Source organism: Poecile atricapillus, chromosome Z (assembly GCF_030490865.1).
Source record: "Poecile atricapillus isolate bPoeAtr1 chromosome Z, bPoeAtr1.hap1, whole genome shotgun sequence".
NCBI lineage: Eukaryota > Metazoa > Chordata > Aves > Passeriformes > Paridae > Poecile > Poecile atricapillus.
In genome coordinates this window covers 72,909,834-72,926,254 of record NC_081289.1, presented here as the reverse complement: position 1 = coordinate 72,926,254, position 16,421 = coordinate 72,909,834, and the positions used below count along the sequence as shown (strand labels likewise).

The window sequence follows — 16,421 nt, the reverse complement described above, 5'->3', positions numbered from 1 at the left end:
TCTATGATTAGAAAAAAAAAACTTTTTAAAAATTACCACTACTTTGCGACCCTCACAGTTCACTGCTTCTTTCCTGCCATTCTTTTTTTAAACAATTTTTGAATTGGATTGCATAGTGCTACCGTACCAATTTATACCACAAATAGCATGACAGTGTTTCTATGTTATAGCTTCTTTTAAGAAGTTTAAAAGCATACTGCTTATTTCTGTGTTGTACAAAATCTTTCTGTAGAAGGAAGGCAAAGGAGATTTGTAATATTACTATTACGTGAATTATTAGCAGATTTAGTAGTAGTATTATTATTTCATTACTTGTATCAGGGCATCATTCAGAAGGTTTTTATGAAAACATGATACACTGAAATATTCAAAGTTCAAGCATGAACAGTTTCACTGAAGTCATTTATTACCAGAATCAAGGCCCATTCTATTCTACAGAAAGAAGTTGTAAGTTGGGTGGAGCTCTGTAAATCTCTTCTATGAAGGAATTCCAGAGCTGCAGAAACACAATTCTTGTCGGAGTTGTATAAAATATAATTTTAATAATAAAATTAATTAATAATATAATTAAAATAGTATAATAATGATTGTAGTAACAAAAGCAATCGTAATGATAAAAATTATTATAATAATGACAATAATAATGATGATAATAATAATAATGATGATAACAACATGACCATGTAGTTCAAAAACAAAGAAAACCTCAATAAAAATAACAGAAAGCAATCAAATCTCTTCTTATGACAAGAAATAACTTTACTACAGAAGAATTAATGACATAGGCCAAATATAAGTTATTATTAGTTGCAGTTCAATTTTTGCTCAGAGTTCTGCTCTTAGATTTGAATCTGATCAATAAATAATCTCCATGGCTCAGTCCCTTTTTTTTAAAAATTAAAACAATACAAATACAATCTCACTAGGGTTTTGCAAACAAAAATGACAGCATATTTAAATTTTTCCATGGGGAGTGACAGATACAATTCAGCTATGTCCGTATCTGTTCTCTTGGAACAGATCAGACATAGCATCAGATTGAGGGACTCTGCAGAGGTGTGCTAATTTTGAAATGAGTACCAGGAGAAGCAGTGCAGGGTGATTTTGCCATGGGATTCCTGAACACAGGTCTGTTGCCCTGACTCCAGAAGAACTAATCTGCTATACTGGGGCGGAAGGAGGCTGTGGCACTGGTAGCACACCTTACAGAGCCCTGCTTATGACAACAGTAATGGTTCTATTTCACTGCAGCCCACAGGGACACGTCCAAACCCAGTTCTGGCTCCCTGCAGTCTAAAGGTGCTACACAAATGCAAACTGATTTATAAAGGCAATCTGTCAAAGATTGATCCACTACCTAACACCAAGGAGAAACCATTTATTTTCTTAAAACTATTTAAAATTTCAGCTAGTAAAAAGGTATCATCATTTTGCCAGGAAATATTTAATCTTTGCTTACACAACTTGCAGTATAGGCGCACAACCACCTTTGAAGAGGGAAGTCAAAATTATAAATGCAGCCAAGTTCCTTGGAGGCAAATAGAGTAAATAAACAAACAGTGTAAGAAAACCTGTTCCATGTAGTTGTGTCATGAGTCACTTCTAAACCAATACTGTAGATAAACAGTAATCTATTTGAAACATTAATTTTAAAAGGACTAATCTAAAAAGGACTGACTGGCAGAGCACTAAGAGACAATAAGAAGTTGCTGATCTAAAAGATGTACTAAAATCACTCCAGATCACTTTTGCTCTTTGTAGGAGGGTGTTTAGGTCCCTGGTGCAGCCACCAATCTCCAGAGCATCCTGGACCTGCTGCTTCATTTGATCTAACTCTCATAGCAAGTCAAGCCCCTGAATGCTTAAACTGCAGAATCACATCTTTTCTCCCGCTTTTTCTATGAGCAACTGCAGGCAAACAATCCTAGCAGCAATCCCAGAACAGTGGTTGTCTGCAGTTAGAAGTCCTCCACAAAGCTCACAGAGCAACACCTTTTGTTCTCAATGAACTTCTAACAGGGTTTTAGATGGGGAAAGAAATTATAAGGTAAGAGGCCCCAAGTACCATGAGGCAGACTGTATCAAAATGCTTATTTCTTAATCTGGATGAACAGAAGTAGCACACAATAATTCCAAAGTAATCTGAAATACCAAGAAACCACAGTGAATGTGTATCACAGAAGCCCTCTATGACACCATGATCTGTTGCAAAAAAAGAGTCTCGAGGTTAGCACACAACTACAGAGAGCACTCTGGAAGGTTACCAGACTAAAAGACAATGTCCACTTCTGTCTGCAAAACATGAACAAAAGCAATGTCCTCAGCTACATGGGGTGCTACATGGGGTGCTGGATGATGTTTGCTGGTCCACCCGAGGCCTAACGGATGTCTCGACTTTAAAGAAGAGAAGAAAATTTTTCAAGAAGATTTTTCTAGCAGATAGAACAGTCTGGTAGACTAGGAAAGAGGACAAACACCCCTTAATAAGCTTTCTTGAAGAAATAATTTCTAGAACCAGCAACAACCACAATAAAAAAGAAACAACTGCCCATTAATGAACTTAGACTCAGAAACAGATTTCATTACCTTTGTCATAATCTAAACAATTACATCTCCACAGACCTTTTCACATAGAAATACTTCAAGAGGTTATTTTCTCTCCAGTTTCTTCAGTTTTGATGGCTTAACAATACAGAAGCTATTATTTTATCAGGTATGGATCATCCTGGTAAGACTAAGTCAGCATTTCCACATTATCTTTTAAAGGAATGAAGTGGTAAGGCAAGACTGAAGTTACAGCTTCTGAAGAAATAGTGAAGACAACTTAAGAACTGCTGGGATTTTCCAACCACCTGAATGTCCTTACAAAAGGGCAAAGAATGAAGAACCACAAGTTTCCTGCAACAATACATCTGCCTAAAAGTTATTGTTAGAAAAAAAGGCCTGCAGTTCTCATCTCAGTTTAATAAGCTGCATTTATGATCATCACTGCTATTCATACATGAAACAACTAATACATTGAGGTGTAAACCATTCTTACATGTATGTTTTGAATACTCTCTGCATTGCTAAACAAAATGCATTTTGTTTCAAGAGTATTTTCTTTAGGTTAACTTCCCAGTGCCAGAGTACACAGTAGTATTAATCAACCCTTTTTTAAATGAAAAGTATAAGATACGCAGTAACACCCATTTTGTTCACTTTTAATGTAAGTTCCATTTCCTTATGGCTGTCCCAATGCTCCCTATTTTCTGTGTAACAAATACATTGACTACATGTACAAATGTACAAATACACTGAATACAAATCAGCACCAGGCAATAGCTGTAAATGAGCCATTTTCAGCGAAGCTGATGTGTTTGGCAAGGCATGAATAATGTGAAGCAGGATGGGATGGAGAACAGGCACATCAGCTGGACATGCCTGTTAAAATGCTGAGCAGCAATACTGTTGACACTGGGATCTGAAAATTCACACTGAGACTTCAGTTTTAACATCTCATTGTGATCAGGAATGGAATTCATGCAGACGGGATTTTCACACTAACTAGACACCAGCTTAAAATATACACTGAGAAGAGACTAAAAGTTAAAAGCAGAAGTCCTGTTCTGCAACAGCACAATTCTTTAATTCAAGTTTAACTTGAGAACCACTATAAATCTCATCAAGTTTTTCATCAAGCACACATCCTGTATGTGTACCACCAAATGTGCTATTGTCACTTGATTTTTTCTAAGCAATAGCTTCATCTGTCAGCACTAATTGTGACTTATCCCACAGCAAGTCTCCAATTTTCCTTAGCTTGATGTAATCTCAGATTTAAGAAAGTTTACCCATTATCATGTCATCCCATGTTTACCCATTATAATGTCAGATTATTAATGATTAATAATGCTGGTCTGGCCTAAGGCATCATTCTGATTTCAATCTGATACAGAATTTTATTTGTCAAACAAAACACAGGTGTCTAATGAGCTCCAAGTATACCTTGGAAAAAAAAAACAAACTAAAGCCTCTCTTAGTCTAGTTCCTTGGCTTGCCTGTAAGTGTCATAAAAAAACATCAAACATCAAAACAACATCAAAAGCCTTGTAACAGACAATAGAAAGGGCATCTCTTGTTTCACTCCCATCACAAACTGCTGACTCTAGATTAGATGGGTTCAACCTAACTTTTTCTTAACAAATCCATATTCATCAAGTTGTCTGCCAACTGACCCCCATCTCAACACACTTTTAAAGAAAACCAGCATATTTTATCTTTCTCCATTTTCTGTTACTTCTGTCTTTTAGAAGAGCTCAGGGGAAAAAATGGAAAATAATTCTGAGATTGTCTTTAGGACTATTACATCAAAATCTCCAACTACAACTAATTAAAACAAATCCAAGCACTCTTCAACTTCTTTCTTCCCTCTCCTGTCTAGGGTATTTGTTACCAGTCCTATTTGCACGAACAATCTTACTACATGTGGTATTTTCAATGTAGAAAGCAAAAAAAACCAAAAATCTCACCCTTAGTGTCATCAGCAGCTCACTGACTCCCTCTCTTGGGGATTCTTCCTCTGTTTTTTCTGTCGCTTTTTCAGAACTGTTTCCAAATTGTGGAACAATTTTACACTTGCAATTCCCTGCTAGATTCAATTTCTGCATGTTCCAGTGCCTGTTCACAACTAAACTGCAACTTGATCTAGATCCACAACACTGAGCATCACCAGGAAAAAGGATTAACAATCAGCCAGCCCCAAGACCCTGTATGCTTTATTTGTAATTCAACCATCTGAGCTTCTACTGCACAGCTCTGTCCTGCCTTGGCTGCCTCTTACCATACTATTCCAAGCATGCAGCCTACACCAGCACTCCTTCCTCTGGGGAAGCAGGGAACAGTTCCCTCCCCACCTCAGCGTCTGTGTGCGTTTCTCCCCCATTTCACACTAGATATGAACAAGACATCAAACATGCAGCAGGTACATCTCAGAACAGGAATGTATTTTACAGATGACACAACAAATGCGTATTCCAGTCACTTGAAATGGCTTAAACTTCGTGCTTTGATCACCTACTCTGTACTGATAGCACAAACTGCATCTCTCAACCTCTGAGGACGGGGTATCCCCTTTTTGGCTAAGGGTCTCACTTCCGGAGATGTTGCAGGCAAACAAAAGTTCCTCTGTAAACTGAGAAGCAGAAGTTTGTCAGTAAAAACTCTGCCATTCCATGCTTTATTTTGTGCTGTTCACTGGTTTCAAATATACTGCTAACACACAGCAACAATTCAACCTACACACTCTTCCACGTGCTTAGGAGCTATCAGAAGCACAGTTTTCATTAAGAGATGGTCTGGTCTCTGCTACCTGACTTACCCTCAAAAACTACCTAGGGGATTTAATCAAACAACCACTCATACTGCATAAATACTGTTATTTTCTATTAAATATAAAAAAGTCCCGCTGCAGAAAAACTCTCAGAAGAAAGGAGACATTGAATGTGCTGATTACAATTAAGCATTATGGTGATGTTAATTAACACAAGTCAATGAATGAAGAAGCCACTAGACTAGGATGAATTTTATGTATGTGCTATTTTTTCTAAAAGATGCATGCAAAGATTCACAGTAAAGATATGGTGGATTTGAAAAGCCATGCATCCACAGCACAACTTTTCCTTTCAGATGCCATTTGAAGCCCATCCTTCAGACAACAGTCAATTAGGCACAAAACGACCCTTGGTAATGTCTTTCATCTACCAGCTGATGTACCAGAGTCTCAATAAAATCTCTGTTGTCCTTTCACACTTCTGAAAATTAATTAACTTATAGTGGGATTTCTTAGTTCAGATCATTTGGAGTGAAGCATGTTTAAAAATCAAGTGGACATAACCAGAAGGTTCACAACTGACCCCCAAGCTCATTTCTTACCCCCCTCCACCGCCTTGTGCCAACATTGAAAGTCACTCAGCCAGATAAAAAGTCACAATTATAAACTGGCCGTGCTGCAAAGATACATTTTTTACTGAGCTAGTGTACAGCTGAGACTATTCTTTGAAAAAATTCTAGTGCAGACAGAGTGAAACTTCAGGACCATGCACTACAGAACAGCATCTGACAGAGCAAAATTACTTTAAAAAATCATGAATCCCTCCACTAGTTATTCACAGTGCACTGTGTAAGGAGTAAAGGTGTACAGCTTAGAGGTGTATATTTGCAAGAAAGGCCATGTGCCCAAGTATTTTGTGGAGTTCCTTACTACCAATCAAAACATGTATGACCTGCTGCTTCAATCAATGTCAGATACCCTCTAGCCTATCCCAGCAATCAGAGACAAAGAGGATTTAAAAATAATTTTAGAATCCATCCCAAGCTGCCAGCAGAGTACTTGCATGTGGCATCCTCAAAAAATAAATACAAATAAATACAAGGAGTTAACTGGAAGAACTCTTCTCCCATTCAAGTGCCTCCCAACCCAATTAACCCATCCATGAATTTCAACCTATAGGTTTTGGCAAATTAATTCTAAAAACATACAGAAAGTTGCTCCCTAGGAACACGAGCTAACCAAAAGTGATTAAGGAGGATGTTAGCTGCCTTGTCTGCTGTAAATGGAAGATGCAATTACACGTAACCTAATAAAACCAAGTATTTACCCTAGTCCCAGTCATACTGCTGAAACAGCCACCAGTGGTTCCTATGTTACAAACCAAGGGTGATGGAGCTGCTAGAAAGACCAAGCACCGAAGTGTCTTATGAGTGCCTGAGCTCCCTATCACCTTTGGGAACAAAGAAACAGAGTATATTTGGGAAGTTTATCTTTCAGAATTACCACCAAGAAACTCAAGAAAACACAAGGCAAAAAAATTCCCAGTTTAACAATTACTTTTTTTTCCATCACAAAAGGGAAATTACTGACTTAGAAATTATTAACTTTAAAGAGTGATTAACTTCTCTTACAGTAATAACCCAACTAACATGGTATTTGCAACAATCTCAATTAAAAAAATCAACAGCAAAATTAATAAGTATAACAAATAACTTCACTGCTTAGAAACCAGTTGGATGGTAAATTTCAAAGGAATCAAAAAATTTGACATTTATATTTTCGAGTGAATTACTGTTTGGTCAGTTTTTCCACAGTACAATCTACCTGGACAACAAGGTCCCTGAGAAAGAAAAGACAGTAATACCATGTAACAACAAGCCTGAGATATATACTTTAGTCCCTTTTACCAGACTAATAATGTCAAGAAGGAAAGAAAAAAGCAGTATATAAAACACACCAAGTAACTTCACTAACTTCAAAACCCTAACAACTTCATTTAAAACACCCTTCACGTGTCTAATGTTTACATAAGAACTGGACTGCTTACCAATTAAAAAATATAATATATTCAGAAAATTCAAGTTTGAATACATTCCTTTGACTCTGTACCAGTTGTAAGAAACACACACTTTGAAACACATAATCCCTTAATGAATGTTGATTCTTGGTGCATTTTCTAGACACAATATTTAACAAAGGGGGATACTTTTTCTTCATCCTAAACTAAGCATGTCTCTCTGTTTTTTCACACACATCTGCCGTTCTGGCTTTCTCCATAATTTATTCCTTTTTTGGTTATGATGCTCCAAGAGGACCCATGAAAGACAAAGTTGGACTAAAACCCCACAAAATTCTATAAAACTGTGGAGTCACTGACTAAGGCAAGTCCCAGGAGAAACAGAAAAAACAGACTACAATCATGTGAGAAACAGCACAGTGCTTCCAGTCACCTTTTTACTTGGCATACAGTAAGTATTGTGCTGTATCCATATAAAAGTGAGAGGAATGACAGATTTGTCTTTACAAACAAGCTGTGGGTCTGCTGGTAGATAAAACTAGCACTGAGAGATAAAAGAAACAACGGGAAAGATTCCACTGATTGATGAATGGAAAAGAAGACATTTGCCTTTACAAACTGCAGGTTTGCCGATAAATGAAATTGGATATTGAAAGATGAAAAAAGCAATGGGGAAAAATTATAAATTTCGTAAGAATTAAAAATTAAGAGGGAGGGTTATACATTAGAGGGGAATCTTAGGTATCAGGCATTCTGGGAAGTCTGTACCTCTCAAGTACCTCAGCCAATGCAGCCAGGAAATTAGGACAGAAAGGAGGCTGCATCCTCCAAAAATCTGAGAGACTCCAGAAGAATGCCCCGTGGCCTCTCCCTTCATTCTAATAAAGTGAAAGGACTCCTCTGTCTCCTTTTTGGACATAAAGCTCTGCTGTTTGCAGATTAATTCTCCTGACAAAAGCAATCCTTCAGTTACATGGATCACAAACCCTGTGACAATCTCCTAATTGAGAGAGATGAAGACTAAAATTAAGTCTAGGAACAAAGTCTGGGAGTTGAAAATATTTTCAAGACAAATTGAAGCAATAGTGAAAGGACAAAGTACATTTTACCAAAGGTCTGGCGGGATGGTTTGGGGGTTTTGGAGACTTGGGATTTTTTTTCCCCCTGGAATTTCTAAGACTGAGCCGGTTTAAAGAAAACACAGAGCAAATAGGCCAGACCTCAAGTGAGAATAAAATACTGTACTGACATCTTAACTTTTTGAGCTTCATGGTAAAAACAGCCCAGCTATATGAAAAGTCAGACTGAAGGCAAGGACTAATCAAAGTTTTGTCTCAATCTTGCTGACATTTTGCAGACTGCTTCTAAATGATGTCTTCTTGTTAGACAGCTGGATTGAGGCCAGACTTAGGACTGTACAGTCCTGGAAACAAACTTCCTTTGAAATTTGGAATCCCAGTAGCTGCAAAAGTAGCGGAATAAATATTACTTCTCTCACAAGACTTCAAAGGCAGTTTTTTATTGCCACCTGTTATAGATATGTAATATAATAGCTTTTTGCAAGTATTAAGATGAATGCTATATGTATAATGTTAAAATGGCTTTGCTGTAATAGTCAATACATGTATGTTTGAACTGTCTACTTTGTTAGGATAACATTCAATGAACAGATGATGGGGACCCTGCTGGTTATCAACACTCACTGTCTGTGGAAAGAAGGAGCCAAGGCCCAAATTAAAAGGTGATAAAACCAGGATTAAAACCACGAGCCAAGAAACACGCATGCTCTAAAAAGGGTGAACCCAAGGAGTGGCCATGCTAAACAGTTTCTGGAAAATGTAAACAAGTTAATAGAAAAGTTTGAATATGCATAAAGTATATGAATATGCATCAAGTTGATGCAATAGAAATGGGATATAAAAGGTGTTTCCAAAGCACCAGGTGTGCTCTTGGCAGAGTGCCAATTTTAACCCTTTGATTTATTTTCTTTGCTTCCTATTGTCTTTTTTATTAAACCTGTTAAAATTTACCAGAACAGTGAATGTTGTTTTTCATACACCTGTTCTGTTAGAGTTGACCTTTCATAAACCTCTTATATGTAGGATAAATGGTTCTATCACTCCCTGGGCTGCTGACATTTGGGCACTCATAACACCTTGCTTTCAAACAGCACAGAATACCCTGCAGAGACTAGAAAGCATCTACACGCAGAATATTAACTCATCCCCAAAATAAGTTCTCAGAGATCCTGACTGAGTATGTTCACTTGACTTCATATATGAATATTCATCTTATGAATTAAACACTTCTTTTACCAACAATGGTGACTTGACTGGTCACAGACAACCCACAAGATTTTACTGCTTCATTTTATCGGTCCTTATGTGCTTCAGTAGGTATCTCTTTAAATGTTAAGCTCAGAAGTTGAAGCAAAATCAAACACTTGAGAAAAATATGTTAAATGAAGTGGCAACGACTGCTGTGGAGAGTGACAGAGACCACAGAAAAATAAATCTCCTCCCTTAAAAAGACAATGAATAGATTAATATTTTGTCTTCTTGGAAATGCTGAGTTTTCCCCTCTACTAGCACCAGCCACTAGATGCAGAAAGGCTGGGGGGGAGTGATGACAAAATACACTCAGCAAGAAAGCTGTGAACGTCCTACTACTGTGAAAACCCACTAAAAAGGGAAGGATCAGCCTATACTTGCAAAGGTTTTGAGCTCCCAAAGCCATGTACTTCTAAAACCACCCAGGTAACAAATTAAATCCTTTTAACTGCTTCTGTGCAGGGCTAGAGAAAGCACAGGCATTCAGCATGCTCTTTTAACAAGTGGTATACATTACAAAGTTAGTAGATTTACTGGGTTTTTAACATCTTACTCTGCTTTTACCAAGACTTTCTGCAAGACATTGACCCGGTGTAAAAAAAATAATTGCACACACAGACAATATTATTTCACCATTTTCAAACTCTACAAACAAAACTTAATTCCATTGTTGTTAATATAATGATAAATTTCTAGCTGAACACTAGCTTCACCTTTATTCTTCACAATCCTAAAATAATTTATCCATGCTTAAAAGCTAAAATTGGAAAGCTAATATATTTGCAGCTTAACAATGAATTAGTTTTTTCTTCACACATTATTTCCACAGCTCATATCTTCATTTTTTAAAAGGAAAAGTATTTTTGCTGCAGGTTCAAAGTTACCTTCACACCTTGTAGTGTTACAATAGAGTAATCCAAAAGCCATTTAGTGACTTCTGCAGTGAAGATGAAATTCATTATGTGTTAAATGGAATTTCAGTACAATCCACAAATAATAAAGCTACAAGACAATTAAGTTTCTGAAGAAGACATAAATCAAGCCTGTCACCCATAAAAACCCAGCATTCAAGGCTACATATGCAGACAGCATCCAAAAGAAAAGAAGAAAAAAAAAAGCACACCTGTCCTCCACAATTCACCAATCCTCTGAAATTGCAAGTTCTTATAACTGTAACATCAGATTCTGAAACTTTTCAAAGCAAAAGAATAAAACAAAGGAAATAAAATACTGTTTTTTTCAGTTAACAGCTTTTTGTTAGTAACAACACAATCCAGCTACAGCTGCAATACTGAAGTTCTACTGTAAACAGTGTTTAAGGCTGCCTTCTGCTCTCGGCAATGTTCATCCAGCTGATCTCAAGCATTCAGAATCCAGGAAACTTAATTGTGGACTGCTTTGCAACTGAGTTGGGGGGAGTTGCTATGGGGGAAGGTGGGGGGTGCCTGTCGGTTGGCTGGTTACTTGTTTTTTGTGGAATTACCTGGTGTAGAAGTATTGGAAGAATGCCAAATATTTGAGAGATGTTAAAATAATTAAGTAACAAATATTAACCTCAAAAGAATTAAAAGCCATTTCAGTACAAGCCAACAAGTTTAAACTCTGGTGTTTTCTTAGTACTTTTCTCTAGCTGGGTGCTGCAAAATTTCAATATGCACATGTCAATGCAAGGCTCAGAGACACTGGTTTAGTATTTCATATCCCATAGTTCAGTGCCTTTTGAATTATAAATGCCAATGGTACATCCTTAATTATGCTTTATTGTTTTGCTATCATCCTATTTAGAGCCTGAAATTTGATCAATATCTCAGGTGAGAGCCCAAAAATTAATCAGTATCTCAGGACATGCTCCTCCTCTCCATCTGTGCTTGTACTTCCCTGATACTATTTGAAGAGGTTTATTACAGTTTGATGCACAACAAAGCATTTCCACAGCTGAGACACCACATTATTTCATTAGGAATGCAAACATCTCTTTTCCCCATGTAATATGAACTAAATAAACATGCACACACACACAAAATGCCTGCCTCTGCTGCAAGAATAAAGATCTTCTTTCCCTTAAAAGCTCTGGAGCTGGGAAAAAAAGAAAACTTATAAACAAATTGCTGCATGTGCTAGGCAAAGTAATGACTGACCAAGCTTCAGGCCTGCAAAAAGAAGGAATACTAATTTTCAAAGATAAAATATATAGTCAGTAGAAACTGCAAAGCTGCAAATTTCTACCCCATTGCATTGAAAATAAGCTAGTTTTCAAAAAGAAGCTCATGCTAATAATAGGTTATAGATCAGAGCCTAGTCTACTTCTAGTACACAAGGAAGGAGATGATTTTACAGTTCTAGCTTCTGTGTTTTCAGCTCTCTATACAGATGTCTGGGCATTTACTGCCGTGCTGTGAAAGACATTGTGACATGCAGAAGTCAGCTTCCAATCTCCACTGGGGCTACAAGAAAGGCAAAAAAATTGTTGGCCACAAGGATGAGCAAAGAGAAGTCCAAAGAAGCAAGGCAAGAAGGAATAGGAAAACCAAGCAACTGGTCCATATGAAACAAACAAACAAACAACAACAAAAAAAGCAACAACAAAAAAACCCAACAAGTAAACAAACACAGAAGCCATACAAACAGTATGCAGAAAATGGCAAGATGAAATTTAGTGCAAAGGCAGCTGTAACTTTTTTGCCTTTATTTTGTTACATTAAAAAGGATGCAATTACCTAAACACTAGGGCTCTAAACAAAAACAAACCCCCCTGCCACTATACTTTTAACAGGGACACTGTGAGTGCATAAACCTGACAGAGTTGTCTATAACACTATGGTGCTATTATACACTATAAAGACATCCAAATTCAACTGGACAAGTCTCCTCCTCCATATGCCACTGCCTTAAAACAGATTCTAAGCAAAACTGAGTAACTACAGAAAGCAAGAAAGGCATTCCATTTATACAACTTATCACCCAGGCCAGCTAGTTAAGTAAAGTCATGTCAAAGATAATTTCTTAAATATTCCTTCACTACTTTTTCACACATATAAAGATGTGTGGCATTTAAATGTGTCTCTAAACGAAAACAATAATTTTTAACACCAGGTTCTCTGATAAAGGCCATACCAGTTCTGCCTTGAAGGCACAACTCCCTTCTGAAGCAAAGTATTAGCAATCTTCAGCAATGAACCCACCATCTCCTGAAGGACTTTCAACCACCACCCAGGCCCCGGGCTTTATTGCCATTTCCTCATGAAATCCAATGTCCCTACTCAGACACATCCTGGCGTTTTCAACACTGTAGCTCAAGCAACACTCTGAAGCACCTACTTTGAAGAGCACGGAATCTGTGACAAAACTCAGGGAATGTGGATTAGGGGATCAGATATGAGTTGCCTGTGTCATGGTAACATCTCTCCCATCTGTATGAAACGCTAAAACATAAACATTCCCCGAGTAGGGTCTTTAAAATATAAATACACAGATATTTTACATTGCAGAAAAACACGGGAGTACAGAAGAGCAAGTGTGCTCTGAGGAGACAATACACACTTTACTGAACATCACAAGTTTTCAGACATCAGAATAAATTCCATGAAGACTGTAAACAAATGGAAAGAGAAGCAGACTTAGCACACTGGTTGAAAACTACATATTTTCAAAGTTTGTATTTCAAAACCATAACTGTCAAAATAATCATTAGACTGAGGGGGGGAAAAGTGTTCAGGGAGCTGTTTAGATAAGAAATATCACAACCCTTGAACTTTATTTTTAAAGTGATTGCCAGTTGCTCCAGATTTTCAACAACTTTCTGGCTCCAAAGAGATGGCAGTGGGGATTCAAGTTTACTTAGCCTTTCTGCGGGGTCATATTCTTAGGCTACAGGTTAAACGGCAGACTTAAGAAACTTCCTCGCTATCCCCGTTCTCTAGAGGCACTTACTAATTGCAAGCAATAGCACAAGTTTCATTTTGAAAATGCTTGCTTCCACGACTTCTGGCAAATCCTGCCTTTTGATGTTCAGTATTTTCTAAATTATGGTGTGAGAGCACAGACCACAAAACCAACTCCTGACCAAAACACACTGCCAGTGTTTCCAGACACACAAACTTCCACTATGGCTTATTTCTATCTACTGCAAATCTACAAGCTCACCCTTCCCTACCAAAACCATCAGCCTCGGTAACACTCAAACTCTCTGAGGACCAGCAGAGGAATTTAAACGAAACTGTGTAACAAGAATTTTGATTAAAATGTACTGACAAAACAAAATCATAGGATCCGGGATAACAGTACGAGTTTTCTCCTAGATTACCCACCAGCAGCTTTTTGTGTGTTTATTTGCAAAAACCACCTGCCCGGGGCAGGAGGAAATAAAATCCAGGATCGGAGGCGTCACCTTTCAGCCCCGGGGGACGTGGAAGTGCCGCGGGCAAGGTTCGCCCGCTGTCCCGGGAAGGTCTCGGTGCCAAGGCCCCGCTGGAGCCCCTGGCTCCGGTGCCGGCGGCAGCTCCCACCGCCGCTCCAACTCGCCCACAAGCTGGGCGCCGGGGAACGCGGGACAAGGGGAAGGACGAGACGGCTCCGTACCAGCAAAGAGCCGCCTCCCGCTGTCGCTACCTGCTGATGAAGCCATCCCCATCGCCGTCGCAGGTCTGGAAGAGGCGCCTCATCCTCTCCTCCTCGCCCGTGCTGGAGGTATCGGTGCTGCTGCTGCCGGCGCTGCTCACCTCTGCTACGGCGGCTGCCGCCATCATGCGCCCCGCTCCGGAGGAGGAGGAGGCTGCGAGACTGTCTGGAGCGCCCGGAATTCCCAGTCCCGCCGCGCCTGCTAAGTGCGAGCGGCAGCACAAAGCCGGGGCGGGGGCCCTGCCGGCCCCGCACCCACTGCCCGCCGAGGGACACCCGGGCTGGGACCCCGCCGAGGCTCGGAGCGGGCTGGGAATCGGAGTTCCCGCCTGCGCACGGCATCGTCCGGCGCCGGGATCACAGCGGGACCCACCGGGAGCGAGCGGGCGGTGTCGCCAGCCCGGGGCCAGCTGCCCTCTCTGCCGGGGGCCGCCGAGTGCGGGGCGACCCGAACCCTCCCCGAGGGTCCTTGTTCTCCTTGGGCTGGGCAGGGCCGGCTCACTGCTCCGGGGGTGCCGCTGTGGTTGCGGCTTTGGCCGGTCTGTGGAAGCCAACAAAGCCCAGCGTTTTCTCCAGCCGTGCGTTTGTACTCCAGGTTGTACTGGAATAGTACCCCATTCTGAGGTGCAGAGCACCAGCCCCCCTTGACTCATCCAATTCCTTTCCACTGATCAAATTTTACCTGCGAAGTTAACAGTTAGTTCCTGAAAATGTTTGTAGCCTATACTCTTCCCTGTCTCTTGGGTCTCCTTCTCATTTAAAGAAAAGTCGTTTTCTTTGCAGTCATCATGTGGCCAGTTGAAAAAAATAAAATCGTGCCTGTATAGTACAGCTTCTTCATTTCCTTCAGTATCTTTGCCACCCTTCTCAATACCTAATAAAGTTTTATTCAGTGCTTTTTATTCTTATTCCTGTGAAAAGAAGATACAACACCAGCAGCAATCTACTTTATTTCTACAGGAAAAAGATATTCTGAAACAGTGTAGAACAGCATTTCAGTTTACATATGCATTATGTTTCTTACTCCATCACCCTGTGATTAATTTGGGTCAACTAATTTTTTTTTCCTATTTCTGTATTCGAAAAAAAAAAAAAAAAGACCTTGTTATTAAGATTTCATAACATAAGTTCCTCTCACAGTATCAGGTATTATCCTTCTCCTATTAACTAAGTCTTTGAAGATATCCAGCTCATCCCACAAAACATCTTGACAGGGATCAATGAATATATAAATTCAGCAAAGTTATCACACTAACTGCATAGTGCCTTTTAAGTACATTAACTGATGGCAACAGTTCTAATTGCTAATATTTATTGTACCTTGATTACGTAAGTCATTACAAGGCAAAGAGTCCCTCTGGCATTTTATTAACTAAAACTACTCATAAGTGAAGGCATGCATACACTCACTCTTACATTGTCTAGGTCTCTGTAGATTTCTAAATTGCATTGCTCACATTAGTTCTTGCTGGATGATCAGGACACTGTCGTATGGAGCCAACACACTACCATACACTTTCTAGGCACTGAAACCAGAAAATATTGCAAGTACCCTTTCAAATATTCCACCTCCTGACCTACAGTGGTCTGACTCTTAGTCTTAGCACACACTTTTTCAGTCCTAGGTAGGATGTTGCTCATTTGTGATACCAACTGATTACTGCAGCTGTTTGTTCACACTGAGAACTGGAGGAATCCCGTAGATGAGCTGTTCAATACCACACACAAGAAGCCTTGCACGCATTCTGCAAATATAGCACGCACTGCTTATTACTAAGAATGAAAATTCTTAATCACAGGGAGTTGGACTTAATATATTTGTATGTGTGCCTTTCATCTTGAGATATTCTTTGATTCTGTTACTCTTAACACAATCCTGAGACTGTTTTCTGACAAGGCCACCAGTATCAATGAAGAAAGATTGGATCCAAAATAGCGCAATGATAATCTCCAAGAACAATCTCTGTCTATCCTGTTGCTATCTGCTAAATCTCACAATTGACCAGTTCTCATCTTTTTTTAAACTAATCTCCCACTTCTCCTCTAATCTAGGTAATACTTCATCTTTTGTTCTCAGCTGCGTGCTTCACACATGCTTTCTTTGTGGATCAGAAATTTACACATTCCTTATCTTCTCCCTGCTCAT

At 39.2% G+C, this 16,421-nt stretch overlaps 1 protein-coding gene across 1 annotated transcript in view; it reads right to left on the bottom strand.

Annotated features, from left to right (window-relative positions):
• MCC (MCC regulator of WNT signaling pathway) overlaps positions 1–14,504 on the bottom strand; it is a 186,659-nt gene extending 172,155 nt beyond the window's left edge. The window contains exon 1 of the mRNA XM_058864607.1: positions 14,267–14,504. Within this exon, the coding sequence (XP_058720590.1) occupies positions 14,267–14,403 (137 nt within the window). The 5' untranslated portion in view covers positions 14,404–14,504. The remainder of the gene's footprint in view (positions 1–14,266) is intronic.
• Between the last annotated feature and the right edge of the window lie 1,917 nt (positions 14,505–16,421).